The 15,651-nt window shown below is 39.8% G+C and overlaps 1 protein-coding gene and 1 long non-coding RNA gene across 2 annotated transcripts in view; one reads left to right on the plus strand and one right to left on the minus strand.

Moving 5' to 3' along the window:
• Positions 1-15,651, minus strand: part of grin2da (glutamate receptor, ionotropic, N-methyl D-aspartate 2D, a) — a 259,454-nt gene that overhangs the window by 11,467 nt on the left and 232,336 nt on the right. The window contains exons 17-18 of the mRNA XM_024798509.2: positions 1,991-2,052; positions 520-690 (exon numbers count right to left, since the gene is read on the minus strand). Of these exons, the coding sequence (XP_024654277.2) occupies positions 520-690; positions 1,991-2,052 (233 nt within the window). The remainder of the gene's footprint in view (positions 1-519; positions 691-1,990; positions 2,053-15,651) is intronic.
• On the plus strand, positions 12,037-14,269 carry LOC143414706 (uncharacterized). Its single transcript, XR_013095395.1, has 3 exons — positions 12,037-12,549; positions 13,564-13,653; positions 13,738-14,269. It is a non-coding gene; the product is annotated as an uncharacterized LOC143414706 (long non-coding RNA).

The raw sequence follows: 15,651 nt of genomic DNA on the forward strand, positions 1-15,651 counted from the left end.
CCATTGGTCACAGTTTGGTCTCTCCAGAACTCAGACCTCAAAATTAATATTAAAACAGTGTGGGGTCATCTTAACAGAGAAAGGGGGAAAAAGCTTGCTTAAGGGTTCAGGCTGTGTTGAAAAACGAGGGTAATCATAAATACTGATTTTCAGTGGTTAGGCTACAAAAACAGTTTTTGACTTGTATACTACATTATCAGTTATGTTTGCATAAATTGCTGCACTTATTTCCATTAAGGGGTGACTCAAGACTTCTGCACAGTACTGTGTTATTTTGCATAGTGTATCAATCAAACTTTACTTAATGCTCTGTATTGGGCATGTAAGGTACACATCTGTCAATTAATGATAAGTATTCATTGAAATTACACAATAACTAGTATCTTTAGAGAAAATATCCCGACTATGTTCTATTACTTCTACATAATTTCTATGATTTTACATTTAAATATCCAAGAGTTTTTATGTGCCTGATAGCAGTTTGATTACTATTGTTGTTGAATGAGTCTTCCCTCTTACCCTGCTGAGAGCCAGGAGAAAGTCCATCCCGCCCGATCGCTTAACACAGTGCCGTAGTTTCCAATACACCAGATGCTCCCAGGCAAACACCAAGAGGCTGAGGCCCATTGCCACCAGCAGCATATAAAAGACCCCCGCCATGTTGTCAATGTCCAGTTTACTGCTCATCACCTGACAGACAAGGAGAGAAAGGGGAAAGGTTATGGGAGGACAGGAAAGTGTATTTATTACCAACAAGAACCAAAAATACTGACAACAGCCAGTGCTACCCCTCAGTCTCCTGGTAGACTCGCCTATAGTGTTGGTTTCAAAATCCTACAGTACGTCAACTTGTTTTCAAGTTATTCACAAAATCTTTAAAAAACCTCGATCTCTGATCTTGACCTTGAAGTTGAAGTCACTGAGATTCAAACTCACCAGAGGTTTTTAGAGATTATATGCTATCAATTGGAAAATCCCTAAATGCAGCATTCTTGAGTTATTGCATTTATACGATCTTTTTGAAAACTTGACCTCTGACCTTTGGGTTTAGGTCACTGTGATTCAAACTTGTTCAAGCTTTTTAGCAGATACACCTATCCTATCAATTTGACACTCCTCCGTTGCCTCATTCCCGAATGTCCATGCTGTCCGCCCGGTAGGGTGACAACAATATCTCATCTGAGGGCTAAAAAGTTCTACAAATCTGCCCATCAAAAGATAAACACAACATGGTTTTATTCTTAATGTCTTAGGGTCAAACTTCCCACACTGAGTTCTGCTTTCTCATTATGAGGCATGAAAGAAAGCCATGCAGACCCTGTACCACCTGGAGGAAATACGAGTGATGGGCTATATCTAGAGGCGGGCTCAGCATGTGGCACAAAATAGGGGTAAACTGAGGGAACATAATGTGGTCCCACTACCACACACTGATTGGGATAAGAATAGGAACATTTTGGGGCATGTTAGGGAAAAAATCCCATATAAATGATCTCAACCCTTGTAAAACCAAGAGGAGCAGTGGAGACATTTTTTCTTTCCACATCAACACAATGTTCGCTCACTAACTGAACCACTTTCCTGTCCTGTTTCCCCAAATTAAATTCAAGTTGAAGCCATTTTGACAGTGCACATTTATGTGCATGTGAACATAATCAGAACAGAAGCAAACTAAAGATTGCAGAAGCACTGAAAGCAGAGCATGGCGACTATATTGAAATGACTATTTTTGAATAAGGTAAGGTTCCTGCTTTTTTAGGAGGTCACATCTAGTAGTTATGAGAGATTGAGTTAGTCCTGTGATTTTAGCCATTTTTGTCATACATACTTTTCTGCCAAGAGGAATAAATAAACAACAATAAATAAATAAACACCAGTGATTCCCTGGTTTGGTGTTTGATGAAGAGGACTGACGCGAAGCTCATTTTGAAATAGCTGAAGAGGATATATATTCATCAGGTTAATGGAGAAAAGTTGTAAAACATCATACCTCAATCTTATCATTGTGGCAGATGCCCGACAACCAGAGACGCTCCAACATATCAATCTCATCTGGAAGAGAAAGGGTAAGGGGAGAAAAAGAAGATTAAAATGAAGGGAATGTGGGGAAAAGACAAGAAAAATAAGAGGTTTAAGGTTCAGTGAAGAGTGCCATACAGCAGGGACGAAAACGGGGAAAGGGGAAGTGAGGAAGATAGTAGAAAGGGGAAGAATCATGAGAGAAGGAAAAAGACAATTAGGAAGAAGGATTTAAAAAGAAGAGTGTAAAATGGAAAGTAAGAGAAAAAAAATATATAGAGAGGATTACCACCCCTTTGTTATGAGAGCAAGGTGTTTGATCCCCCAAGGGAAGAAAGAGGCAAGAGAAGGAAAGCTGAAGAGGCGAAGAGACAGGAGATGAGAGGAATGGAGGAGTGTATTGTTACAACTAAAATATAGAGTTAGGAGATGATGAAATATAGCGTGGAAGAGAGAAATGAGAGGAGCAAGCGAAGCTTTGTTTGTATATTGTTAAAATAGGAATGACAGATGAGACTGATTGGAGTTAGCAAACCAAAGAAATAAATATACAACTGTGGTCAGATGTTTACATAGACACCATGGACATGGATGTCATGGTAATTTTGGACTTTTTGAAATACAGCATATAACTTTTAGCACTTTAGAAAACAACGATTGGTTACAAAGTTTGAATTTATTTAGGATTTTCTCTAATCCACACAGGTGTAAAGGTATACATATTGCTTCAGATATATACATGCACCCCACTTGATTTGGTTAAATGTATTTGGTAGCCATCTATAATCTTGTTGCATAATTCCGACTATTTGAGCACACTTCTTGGCAGAATTGATAGAGTTTCCTAGCATGTACTTTACCCAACTTCAAAGCTTAGTCCTATAGGGTTGAGACTAGGTTTTGGTTAGCCCATTTTACCCATTCCAAAACCAGTTGAGATGTGTGTTTGGGATCACTGACTTCCTAGAACACTCAGCTCTGTCCAAGTCTAGTCTAGCTGTTGATTTAAGCTTAAAGCATGCAGAAGTAGTCCTATTTCATCATTATTCCATTCTCTTTGTGGAGCCACTGATATCAAAACAGCCCCAGATAATGATGCAACCACCTCCATGCTTGACAGCTGGTACTGTCATGAATCGCTGTATGGCAGGCAGGAGTTTGGACCCAAAATGCAGGACTCACAACACACGGGAATAACCTCAAAACGTAGCTTTATTTGCTGACTCAAGGAAATGATACAAAACTAAACTAGGCAGGGAAAATAAAAACTAAACGCCACTGAGAGGCACACAAGGGAACACATAGCATGAGGGAGGACACGACAGAGGACTCAGGGAGATGCTGACCTAAATTCAGTGCGCATGCGCCAACCAGCATGCAGCCTGTTACAGTTACTCCTGCTTTTACTCTTCGTTTAGCTCTGTTTTCTTACGTATTCTTTATTTTCTGACTTGTATTTTCATCTGTTTATTATCTTTCACTCAATCATGTCGATTGAGAGAGTTTTTGTTCTTCTGGTGGCCGTGGAACTATTACTTTTATCAAGGAACGGGACCGCGACACGGACTGTTTACTCCAGAGACCAGCTGATCGCCCTGATGTCGGCCGGCTCACTGGCCAGACCCGCAGAAGAGGTATAAACCGTGTCTGCCGTCTATTGTAATGGGAAATGTGTGATCGTTATCGAATAAAATCGACGAGCTCTCAGCACTGGTACGGAGTCAGAGGGAATACCGAGAGTGTAGCCTGATGTGTTTCACTGAATCATGGATGCACCAGGACATTCCCGACGAGAATGCTTCGGTGGAAGGCTTCCACACTGTTCGGGCGGACAGGGAGAGCATCGCTAGCGGTAAGCGGAAAGGAGGTGGGCTTGCTGTTTTAGTTAACAACCGGTGGTGTAACCCTGCCAACATAACAATCAAAGAAAGGATTTGTTGCCCTGACACTGAACTGTGTGCTGTTGGACTCAGGCCGTATTGTTTACCCAGGGAATTCTCTCATGTCATCTTGGTGGCTGTTTATGTTCCTCCCTCTGCTAACCCCACAGCTGCATGTGACACTATCCACTCTGCCATAGCTCGGCTACAGACTCAGCACCCGAGTGCCTTTATTGTGATCTCGGGTGACTTCAACCATGTATCACTGGACAATACACTACCAACATTCAGACAATATGTGGACTGTCCCACCAGGGGAGAGAAAATTTTAGACCTACTGTATGCTAACGTCAAGGATGCATACAGCTCCTCCTCCCTTCCCCCACTTGGTAGGTCAGATCATAACCTGATTCACCTCACCCCCCGCTATGTGCCAATTGTGAGGAGGTAACCTGTGACCATGAGGAGCATTAGGAGGTGGTCAGAGGAGGCCTTAGCAGAACTACAGGGCTGTTTCGAGGTGACCGACTGGGAAACACTCTGTGAGCCTCACGCCAAGGACATCAATGGGCTTACTGAGTGTATCACAGGCTACATAACTTTCTGCACCGACTCCATACCAAAGACGCCATGTCCCAGTGGCCCCCAGGATTACAGGCCCGTGGCATTGACCTCCCACATCATGAAGACCCTGGAAAGGCTCATCCTGGACCAGCTGCGACCCATAGTAAGACCACACCTGGATCCCCTTCAGTTCGCTTATCAGCCTCGTCTCGGAACTGAGGACGCCATCATCTACCTGCTCAATCGTGTCTACACCCATCTGGACCAGCCGGCAAGCACTGTGAGGGTCATGTTTTTTGACTTTTCCAGTGCTTTCAACACCATCAGGCCGACCCTCCTGGGTGATAAGTTAGCAGCGATGCAGGTGGATGCTTCTCTGGTGTCCTGGATTGTTGATTACCTGACAGGAAGACCACAATATGTACGTCTCCCACAGTGTGTGTCTGACAAGGTGATCAGCAACACAGGGGCACCACAGGGGACTGTCCTCTCCCCCTTCCTCTTCACCCTCTACACCACAGACTTCAGCCACTGCACAGAGACATGCCATCTTCAGAAGTTTTCTGATGACTCTGCGGTGGTTGGATGCATCAGCAGGGATGATGAGACAGAGTACCGGGCTGTGGTCGACTCCTTTGTCACGTGGTGTGAGCAGAATCATCTGCAGCTCAACGTGGCAAAGACCAAGGAACTGATCGTGGACTTCAGGAAGACCAGGAAACACTTGACCCCTGTTTCAATCCAGGGGGTCAGTGTTGACATTGTGGAGGACTATAAATACCTTGGAGTACACATTGACAATAAACTGGACTGGGCTAAAAACACCACAGCACTTTACAGGAAGGGCCAGAGTCGTCTCTATTTTTTGAGGCGACTGAGGTCCTTCAACATCTGCCAGAAAATGCTGAGGATTTTCTATGAGTCTGTTGTGGCCAGTGCGATCCTCTATGCTGTTGCATGCTGGGGGAGCAGGCTGAGGGTCGCAGATGCCAACAGACTCGATAAACTGATTCGTAAGGCCAGCAATGTTGTGGGGATGGAGCTGGACTCCCTCAAGGTGGTGTCGGAGAGGCGGATGTTGTCCAAGATAAAGACAATGTTGGATAACACCTCTCACCCACTCCATGACATGCTGGTCAGTCACAGGAGCACGTTCAGTGAAAGACTGAGATGACCGAAAAGCACCACTGAATGACACAAGAAATCATTCCTGCCTGTGGCCATCTCCCTGTACAACGCATCCACTTAACACACTGTTTACTGCTACAGCTACACCCTTCTTGCACATGTTCTATTTCAGCTATTTATTAATAGTGACTTTTATGTATATATATGCCTCTATACAGTATATTGTGCTATTCTTAGTTAGTGTATTCTCTGGAACACAGCTGACAGGAATAACCATAATAAGACAGGGGAAGCTGGACTGAACAGAATGAACATGCAAACGCGGGACCTTCGCAATAAAATGGGAATCATGATGTGGGAGTGGAGGAGAGGCAGACGAGGGAGCGAGGGAACACAAGGGAGAGCACAGACATGACGCGCTGAGGAAGGATGGAAAACGTAACACGAAGGGAAACACGGCACAAGAACTCACACCCCAATATAAACACAGACACACAGGGAGACACAGAGGGCAGAGACACACGGGGGAATCTAATAAACGAAACTGAACAACCTAGGAACCATAAAATAAATAATGAACTAACAAAATAAAACAACACAAGAAAACTAAGAACGCTGAGATGTACATGTATATATTTGACCCTGTGTTTATAATGTTGGATTAGAGAAAATCTGCACCCATGATGAGTGCAAGTAAACTTTGGAGCACATCTGTATATTTATGTAATGCAGGATAGAAGGGATTTTAATCACCACAATGTAAATTTGACATGCTATAGAACATCTTACAAACAGCTAGTCAACAAACCTGTATACTTAAGTTGTACTACAGTTGGTATAATACGCAAGCACATGAATGCAAAATATGCACGAACACTAAGAACAGGCTCAGGAAATAGGGAAAGGGAGCAAGAAAAAGATTTAAAGGATTTAGGAAAAGATTTGCAGCAAAAGTTATGAGATCGAAAAGGGAAATTGGGAATTAGAGACAGTGACTGCAAGACACAGGAGCCCTTTGAAGCGGGCTGTGAAATGGCCTGGTGTCTACACCGAGGGCAGAGCGATGCGACAGCACATGGGAGATGAAAGGGGGAAATGCACACAAACATTACTCTTCCTGTTCAAACTATCAAAAACGTGCACACTCATGTGATACACACTTTGAGCTCCAGTGTAATGGGAGTCTTAGTGCTAGCTATTAATGCAGTAATCAAAAAGACGGAGGCAGCGGGGAAGAAATCATGCTTTTCCCTCCCATGCACACACACACATGCAGACAGATGTGCGTGACCAGGGTGCAGAGGTCTTTTAAATCTAGCACACACACACTGTTTTGAAAATACACTTGGAATGTGGAGGTTCCAATTCCCAATCCTCACTGTTACAATATTAATCGACCTGTGGGTTAATTAACCTTGTCTGAAAACCTTTCCATAAAGCCCTGCCACATGGATTAGTCTCCGCTGTGTTGACTAAAACATCAAATCTGAAAGAAAAAATAAAATAAATCTGGGTCAAGCGTGAGGGGATTGTGTGCCACGTTTCACTTCGCCAACAGTCGTGGAGGAATTCAAATGTTCTCTGACAGCTGAATTAAACTGAGCTCAACTCGATTGACCCTTCTTCCTCTCACCCCACTTCCTGCGCAAATCCTCACAATAAAGGCTAATACGCATGTTCATTCTGCGTATGGCTCCCTCCCATAATCTAATTTATCAAGTTTCAATGAATGTTCAGTTGATTTCTCTCCCTCTGCCCGGCTCTCTGCCTCGCTCCCTTTATCTCCCTGTAAATACGTTAATCATGGCTGCATAAAGCTGCTCTTTGGGAGAAATCTTCCCTACAAAGAGCTGACAGACAGGCAGAATTTCCTCCTTTACCTGCGCTGAGGAGGAAAATGCCACGGAGTGAAGATGGAGAATCGTCTCAACAAATGAAAGGAGCAGGCGTGCAAACCAAGACAGACCATAAAATAGAATCTGTGTTTCATTCTGCTGATTTTTGGCAGTTTTGTTGTGATTTGGGAACAATTCAATTTATGCTACTCCTTAATATTCTAACCTGTGCCTCTATAACATCAATGGCTTTATGTTGGTGTGCAGTGAGGAATTAAGCTCCTTTATTCTTTAATCCTCTCAGGGGCATAATAAATATCCCCTTTATCCAATCTGTGCAGAAATAGCATTAAGAACATTGTATTATGACCTGGGGCAGTTTTATACTTCACCTACAATGTCTTCTAAAGCAGTCAAATATATAAAACTGTGTATATGATCAATTCCAAGTTTGTGTGTGCATAAAAACTATAAATAGCATAAACATGGACACACTCTATAACGTTTAGTTGGCTCTTAAACACACATAAGCACAGAGGTGACAAACGAGAAGCACAAATATAAGTTTTGATCATTTCTTTATAAACCACTGAAGAAATGCTTCCCTTTCTTCATGAGCTTAGGCCAGGAAAACTATATCGGTTTGGCTTTCAGTTTCTCTAGACTTCTTTTTCCAAATCAATGCTAATGCTGTCATTGTGTAATAACAATAATTTGCTAACCTTTTCAAGTAAAAGTGTAAAGTTTCATTCAAAATCCCCAAAACTGGGGAGAAGCACTCTGACTGACCAGATGATCTGCAAAAATGGAGATCATGGCGTCCATTCTTCACAAAAAGAGCTTTAATCACCAACATGTGATCATTTCCCTTATACAATACTGATTAAAAGCCATTTTTTCCAAGACAGATTTGGGCATATTGGAAATTATTAAAAGAGGAAGTCAAGTGTTTTTTGTTAACAAGTCTGCTTGATCATATAGTTCATTTGGCCTGGTCTCTTCAATTTTGGATCACATTTAATGTGATATCAGTAATATTTGGATTGGATTAAGTTTTATTTGTAACACTGTGGACAGCAGCAATATTTAGCATATAAATAACCGAAAGAGAACTCTGCTGGGAAAAAAGCAAATCATTTGAAGTTACTGTAACTGCTTCGTGTGAGTGACAGAAGTAAATTATAGGAGATACAGTTCCTCCATCACAGAAAGAAATTGCTTTGTTCAGACATCAGCCAAAATGTAAAAGTACAAATAAGAACTGGGACATGGAGAGGCAAAGGCTGTTTTTTTGGGCGAGAGTGATGGGAATCGGGTGGAGGAGGTCGTCAAGTCTAATTGATCTCTTAAACCGATCCTTTTCCCCCCTAAAGGTACTTCTGCAAGACACTTGGTGTAATAACAGCTAAGTGTACACATTTTGTCCTCAGACTTTCTTCATGTATACATGAAAGTGTACGCTGGAAAAAGCAGCATCAAATGTCTTTGCTGAGTTTAAGATGGTAAAATTCTATACAGATAAAAATGTATTGTTTCGGGGATTAGGATTCGTTTTCTGCCATTTTTAGTGCTTTGTTCATTAATTCATTTATGTTTAAATGCTGATCACAAACAATCTGCAGCTTTGGTTCAGCTGTGCAAAGTAAACAAAGGATTATAAACAAAATTGCAGGTTCAGAGAAAAATCTGTGGCTCTGTTCTGAATCTATAAAATGAAAATCAACATCTGGGTCTCTGAAGACTCAAAGCCATTTATACAAAAAAAAAAAGAACATCAAGAAAAAATGAAATCAATTTCCCCAGGGTGAGCTGCGTTGCTCTAGTTTGTTCCACCCTTAGTGCCAAAAGCTGTTCATATTCACATCCCGTTATCATTCTTTTGTGTGTGAGGTGTTTTTATTGGCTTTGCTCAGTCAGCATGAATCACTGTGAGTGACACAAAGGGGAAGTGGAATGGAGGCGAACCTTGGATGCATGCTACTGTGGGATTTGAGCTCAGGTGCAACATCAGCATTTCTAACAGTGCACATTCCTGGATCTCTGTCCTTTTCGGCATCGCTTTGAAGAAAGTTTATTTCTTGGAAATACATTGCAGCCACGTGGGACCTGACACACAGATGCCTCATCTTCAAACAGTTTTCTTTATCAAAAGTATTGCTGTGCATCTGCTGTGTTTTGAATTTTCCTCTTTATACTTTAGCAAATGAGGGTCAGCAGCACGACAAAATCAGAGTTCAACAGGTGGTAGCTGCTGTAACAGATGGTAGCTAAAAGAAGACACGATTCTTTATCAGGGAATCGATAAATGATTGAATTGAGGAAGGCTAGTTCAAGAATGTTTACAAGACTCGTAGGGAGATTGCCCGTGTTCCCACAACGAAGATTGATGAGGGAACTGATCAGTCAGTATTTCAGAGCTGCAACAAGGGTCTAAGGCTAAGACTTCCTGTTCTGTCTACAGTTGTTATTTAGAAATGCACATAAAATATTTAAAAAAGGTGCTAAATAACAAAATTGTTTAGATTTTAGCTTTAGCTTACCTGCATGCAACCAAATCCTGATCAAACATGACTTCTCAATACTACATTGGTACCAAATGGGAACTAAAATCCTCTCAGAAGCCGGAAACAAACAACAAAAGTAGAAGAAACTTGAACTTTTTAATAATATGTTAAAAAGTTTAAGGACCCAGCGTTTAAAAATAATTTCTTCTATTTTTTCTACATCGACAGCTTTGCAGTCGTGGTTGTCATCCAACCAAACAGCTAGACATCTCATTTTAAGGACAAACTCACACATCTCTGTTTGAACATTTTGTATCACATACCATCAGCCTCCAGTGTTCTCTTCCCCTGGGAGCTGCTGTCACCGCTGCCACTGAGGCATTTTCCACCTGCCTCTCGCTCTCTCTAATTGCGAAGAGGCTAAATTGCTCCCCAGAGTAGGCAATTTGGTGACTGACCAGTCATGTGCTAAGAAAGGAAACGACAGCACTCTAACAAAGAGATGCATTGCTAGGAAACATTATAGGACTCTTAAAGGGCCACGCTGCTTGTGCAGTGCATGATGAATTCATGTCATGTCTTTGGGGTTGGTTATGAAACTGCTGTAGCTCGGTGTTGAGATTTTAAAGAGCGCAATTATCACAATTAGCCAAATATGTGAAATGCAGTTTGAGGAGGTCCTCTAGTGCTGTTCACACAATTATTGTTTTTTAATCAAATTGGGATTATTACACAGAACGTGGATGTTATTCACAGCCCTGGATAAATAACATCATTACCTATTTATGCAGGTGTGCTTTTCAGATTTTTATCCACTTCTTCTACTCTCTATTATCTGTTCAGATCAGGAGGAATCCACTTTACCTAAAGGCCGATGCATTTTAATGACATCTGCTCAATTTGGCTTTTCTAGCTTTTCACTATAAAATACTATAGGAACCAATCATATGTCAGCTTTGCAGATAAGACTTATAAGCCATGTAATCAGATATTTGTATATAAATATATCAAATATTTTTGGTATGAGAAAGGACAGCCAGTAAGAATGTGTGTGGCGTTGGTTTTTAAAGGATAGTTTTATTTTATGTCTTTTGTTGTCAGATATGTGTGTGCTAATCGTCTTTGTGACTTTTCCAACTTTCCTGTTTGTCAGTGGTTTAGGGGTTATTGGCATTGTCACATGGTTTAATTAATATACTGACATTTACTGGATAACTTTAAGCATTTTTTGTTACATCATAACACTGCATAGATCCAGGCAGGATCTGACAATGTTTAGGAGCTAATTTCCATCCAGCTTCGTCCACCAGGCTGTCAAGATCTTCCTGCTGTGTCCCTCTCAACTCTCACACACACAGACTCCAGACCTGCGTTCATCCCTTCTCTCTGTGGTCTAAGCATTTTTTTTTTTTGCATTGTTATTTATAATTTTCTATGAACCAGCAGAATTGTATGCTCCTTAAAAATCCCTTACAACATCTGTTTTCCTTCGGTATTTCAAATTAAGGCTTTGAAAGGTGTAAAATTTTAAATGCATAACTGAATTCCTTCGTACATTGAACAGGAAGTCTTTGGCCCAGCTGACAACAGCCTACAGGTTCTATAAAATATATTAAACTATGTTTTTGAAACATAGTCTACAAATATCTAACACCAGAATTCATCTGAATGAATGTTGTAGTCCTTGTAGTTCATTGGGTACAAATTCATTCCTGATATTCTTTTTTCTCATAGTTCAAATGCAGTTTTAATACATTTGTATTCAGAATCAGTGCTGACGCATAAAGGAAAAATAACAGAACATTTCATCTGGTTAGAAATAGGCACAGCAGAAACTTGACAAATGCTTTCATAAAAACGACCTCTGCTGCCAGAAATGATCAGAAAAGACCAAAGCTGGGTATCTACACTCTAAAAAATATTCATGGTGTTTGTAGGTAGAACTTAACAAAAAAGCATTTTTCTACTTAAAAAAGTAAGTTGTCTACATGTACACGTTTCAGTGAGTTGACTAATCAATGTTATAAGTCAGTGCAACACAGAAATTAATAAACACCTCCTTAACTTAAATGTTTGAGTATATTGAACAAAATACTTTTGTCATCAATCAACAACACAAAATATTAAGTTTGTGTAACATGTAAAAGTGAGCTTGAACATCCTTCGTGTTTGACCTGCCCATAACTGGACCATAACGAAAAAATAATTACAACTGCCATAAAAAAAGACGGAACGGAAAAAAACAGAGGTTGGCACCACTACCTGGTAAGTTTCTTGTTTTATAGTCTTTTATAAATATGTACTAGTTACAGGAATTTACTGCTTAAGTTTAGTCTGACAATGGCAGCTACATGATGTGAATTGACACTCTGTGTTATGCTAGTTGTTACTCTATAAAAGTATAAAAGAGCGTTTGTATTTTTTCCTGTTATTAATGAAATCTGTCAATTAAATCTGTCACTCTGGTGGTTACTTTGGTTAGCCATAGGTGTGTATGAGACCATGCATACAGCAGAGGGTAACCCCGTAGCATATGTTCGTATCATCACAGGCGTAGCAGTTGTCTGCATTCTTATCACTTTGTGGGAGTAGAGGTGTGTTTCCCCTAGACTGTGTTCGGTGAGTTAACTAAGCATTGAATTTCAAAATAGATTAATTACAAGTTATATTTGTACACTTTAAATTTGATGGTTTTAATCATAGTTTAGCATAGTAAAGTTGCTAAAGTTAAAGTTGTTAGCTAGCTTTCTTTTAGCTTGCAAACGTTCCTCGCAATTGTCAATTTTTCCACTTATACTTAAAATTTGTCACTTGTCAGGGTGCATTTGGTTAGCTGATAGACCTTGCAGACAGCACAGCATGTTCAATTTGAACCTGTATATGTTCAAATTAACCAGTCAGCAGCTGCCTGCATTTTTATCTACCATGGTGTCAGAGTAAATTTGTGTTTCGACGGTCTTGGGTGAGGTAACTAATTACTGACAGAGTGTGAGTAAAAGTATTTCTATCAAATGTATTGATATTTTAAGCTCAAATGTGAAATATGCCTGAGGTTAAAGTTAGTTGACCTAGCAAGAAAAAAACAAAATTGTGTGTGTGCACATAAGACTTGCTTTCGTTACCTTCTGTAATTGTAAGCATAATGTGAAGTGTGGGATTGTAGCATGTCAACAGTGGTCTTCAAATAATTAAAAAGAAAATTCTCTCACACATTTGGATATGACACAATTTTTCCAATTTTAAATTACAGTCTGTAGATTTATTTATTTATTTAGTTTTTGGATTCATCTTTTCAGTGTTTCATTGTGGTGTTTTAGAGAAGGTTTTATACTTAAAATAACTTAACTCAAAAGCCTTGGTAAGCCTTTGTAGTCTTTTATAGTCCTTAGAGCTCAACAAAAACTGTTTGAAATAGTCTCCAAATCTAGGTTACATTTACTTTCACTCACCTTAACCTACTGCTAGCAAAGGGTGCATTGAAAGCAGGGCAGTATGTAACAGATTAAATTCAAGTTATAAAAATTTAATTGTTTATTTGTTAAAAACAAAAATTAAATCAATAATTAGCAAAACGCTAGTCCTATGAATGTAATGTGTTTGACTTTTGGCCTAGTAAACTTTTTTATTCTCCAGAGTTCGGTGGAAACAAGAAGAGAGGTCGCAATCCGTTGCCTGGTGGTGTATTTGAAAGAGAAAGAAGAGGATCTCTTCAGAGAACAGCTGGTAGGTAAATCTCACATTGTTTTGTGTTATATTTTTAAATAGCATATAAAATACCGACATGTTTCTTTTTAACCTACTTGCCAGGATGGTGAAGAACAGTTCTCAGAAGAAGTGGTAAAGATCGTAGTCACCAGACGTGCAGCAGTGTCTCTTCCAGCCGTCGCTAAAATTGTGATTGAAGGAACAGCTGTCCTGGAAGACCTTGATGTGCCCAGAGCATGTGCCTTAATGATGGGACTTATATACGCTCTCAATCTGAGCTACCCCAAACAAGTAAAGAACACTCTAGAGGTATTCCAGAAGGTGTTTCTGGAACTTGATGGGCTTAAAGCCAGCCAACGGGTAATGTCTCTTAAGTACAAACTTAGTGGTTCTCAAAGTCGGTCATCAGGCCCCACTGCTCTGCTTGTTTCTATTAATAACTAAACACTGTTGATTGGCTGGTGTGTTCAGTTAATCAGAAGTTGTAGACACCATTGTGGATGAAGAAAAACGAAGTGAATTGGTATGTTTTAGCTTCTGATTCAACACACCTTGTCCAAGTAATAAACATGCTACATTTTCTTTTGTTACTGAGGTTGTTTGCGGAGGAATTGTACTGAAATATATTATTGTTTTTGCCCACTCATTTATAATTAAAGGGCTGCTGTAATGTTTGATTTATGTTGTATGACACAGAAGTGTATTACTTCGAAAATGTTATGCAATAAACTGTTTCATCAGCTGGAATAATTTAAATGGCTATGTTTGCATGGATAATTGTGAGTAGGATATATGTAAAAAAGTAAGTTAGATTAACTCAACTAATGTAATTTGTCAACTCAATATTACCAGAAATTCTAAATTAATATTAGGTTGCTTAAACTTAATTATGCTTTTACAGGTCAAAGTAAATCATGTTGGTTTGTTGAACCAGTTGAGTTAGCCAAACCTAAAAATTACTTGCTGGATTTACTTAATAATATGCAAAATTTGTAACTTAAAAAGCTGAGTGGAAATTGTTACCTCAATTTTTTTAAGTTGAGCCAACAAAACATTTTTTAGAGTGTACTTATTTAGTACGTGTTTCTTATTTTGTCACACTTGGAAAGTTTGAAAGTTCGAATGTGACTGCGACAGACTGGTGACCTGTCCAGGCTCTTCCTCACTGTACCTCCTGACCTCTGACAAGACAGCAAGCCGCTGAAATAGACTCCTGCCTCCCTGAACCCTAAACTTGGATAAGTGAAAGACGGATGGATGTTCAAATACAGCTGGAAATGTAGATTTATCTCATGTTTTCCTTTGGCTGTAATCCACAAAATTCTATGAACCTTCTCTTGTTTTCAGTGTCATCATGTTGAATTGGTGCCACAGATCATGTTCACTTGTCTGCAGGATTTGCTGTAACTTTATTGGAGACTATTTAAAACAAACAACCCAGAGGTTCAAGTATTCAGTATTTCAGCTGCATGCTAAGAGACCAGGACTGAAACAATGAGAAACAGGCTGGTTAACATTACCACTGTTTAAATGTACTCTGTAGTACCAATGAGCGCTTTGAGCTCCTTCACTGCTCCTCAGATCTGTGTTTTTTTCCAAACCTCTTGTGTCTCCTGTTTCTTTCTGTGCTGAACAGATCCACTCATCAATCTTCTTTGGACGCTTTGCCATTACTGAGCTACTAATGACAAATATGTAAATAAAAATGTGATTAACACATAAATAGCCAGAGTTCTTGGAAATGTTCATGATCACCAAATGTGATATCGTCATAGCAGCATGAACAAAGTCTGAGAAGAGCTGTGTTTAAATCCAGTTTCTGTGATCCATCATGAGCAACACAATCAAAAACTGAAGTCTTGAAATTCAACAGAGACCTAAGAAAATGCAAAGAGGCTGAAATTACTATCAGACTATAAGTCAGAGGATGGGAAAAAAAAAACAGGCAAAATGTGTATGCAACAAACCAAACAATAACTTTGAGGGTAAAATATTTAGAGGAGTGAAGTCTGTCTG

Source organism: Maylandia zebra, linkage group LG22 (assembly GCF_041146795.1).
Source record: "Maylandia zebra isolate NMK-2024a linkage group LG22, Mzebra_GT3a, whole genome shotgun sequence".
NCBI lineage: Eukaryota > Metazoa > Chordata > Actinopteri > Cichliformes > Cichlidae > Maylandia > Maylandia zebra.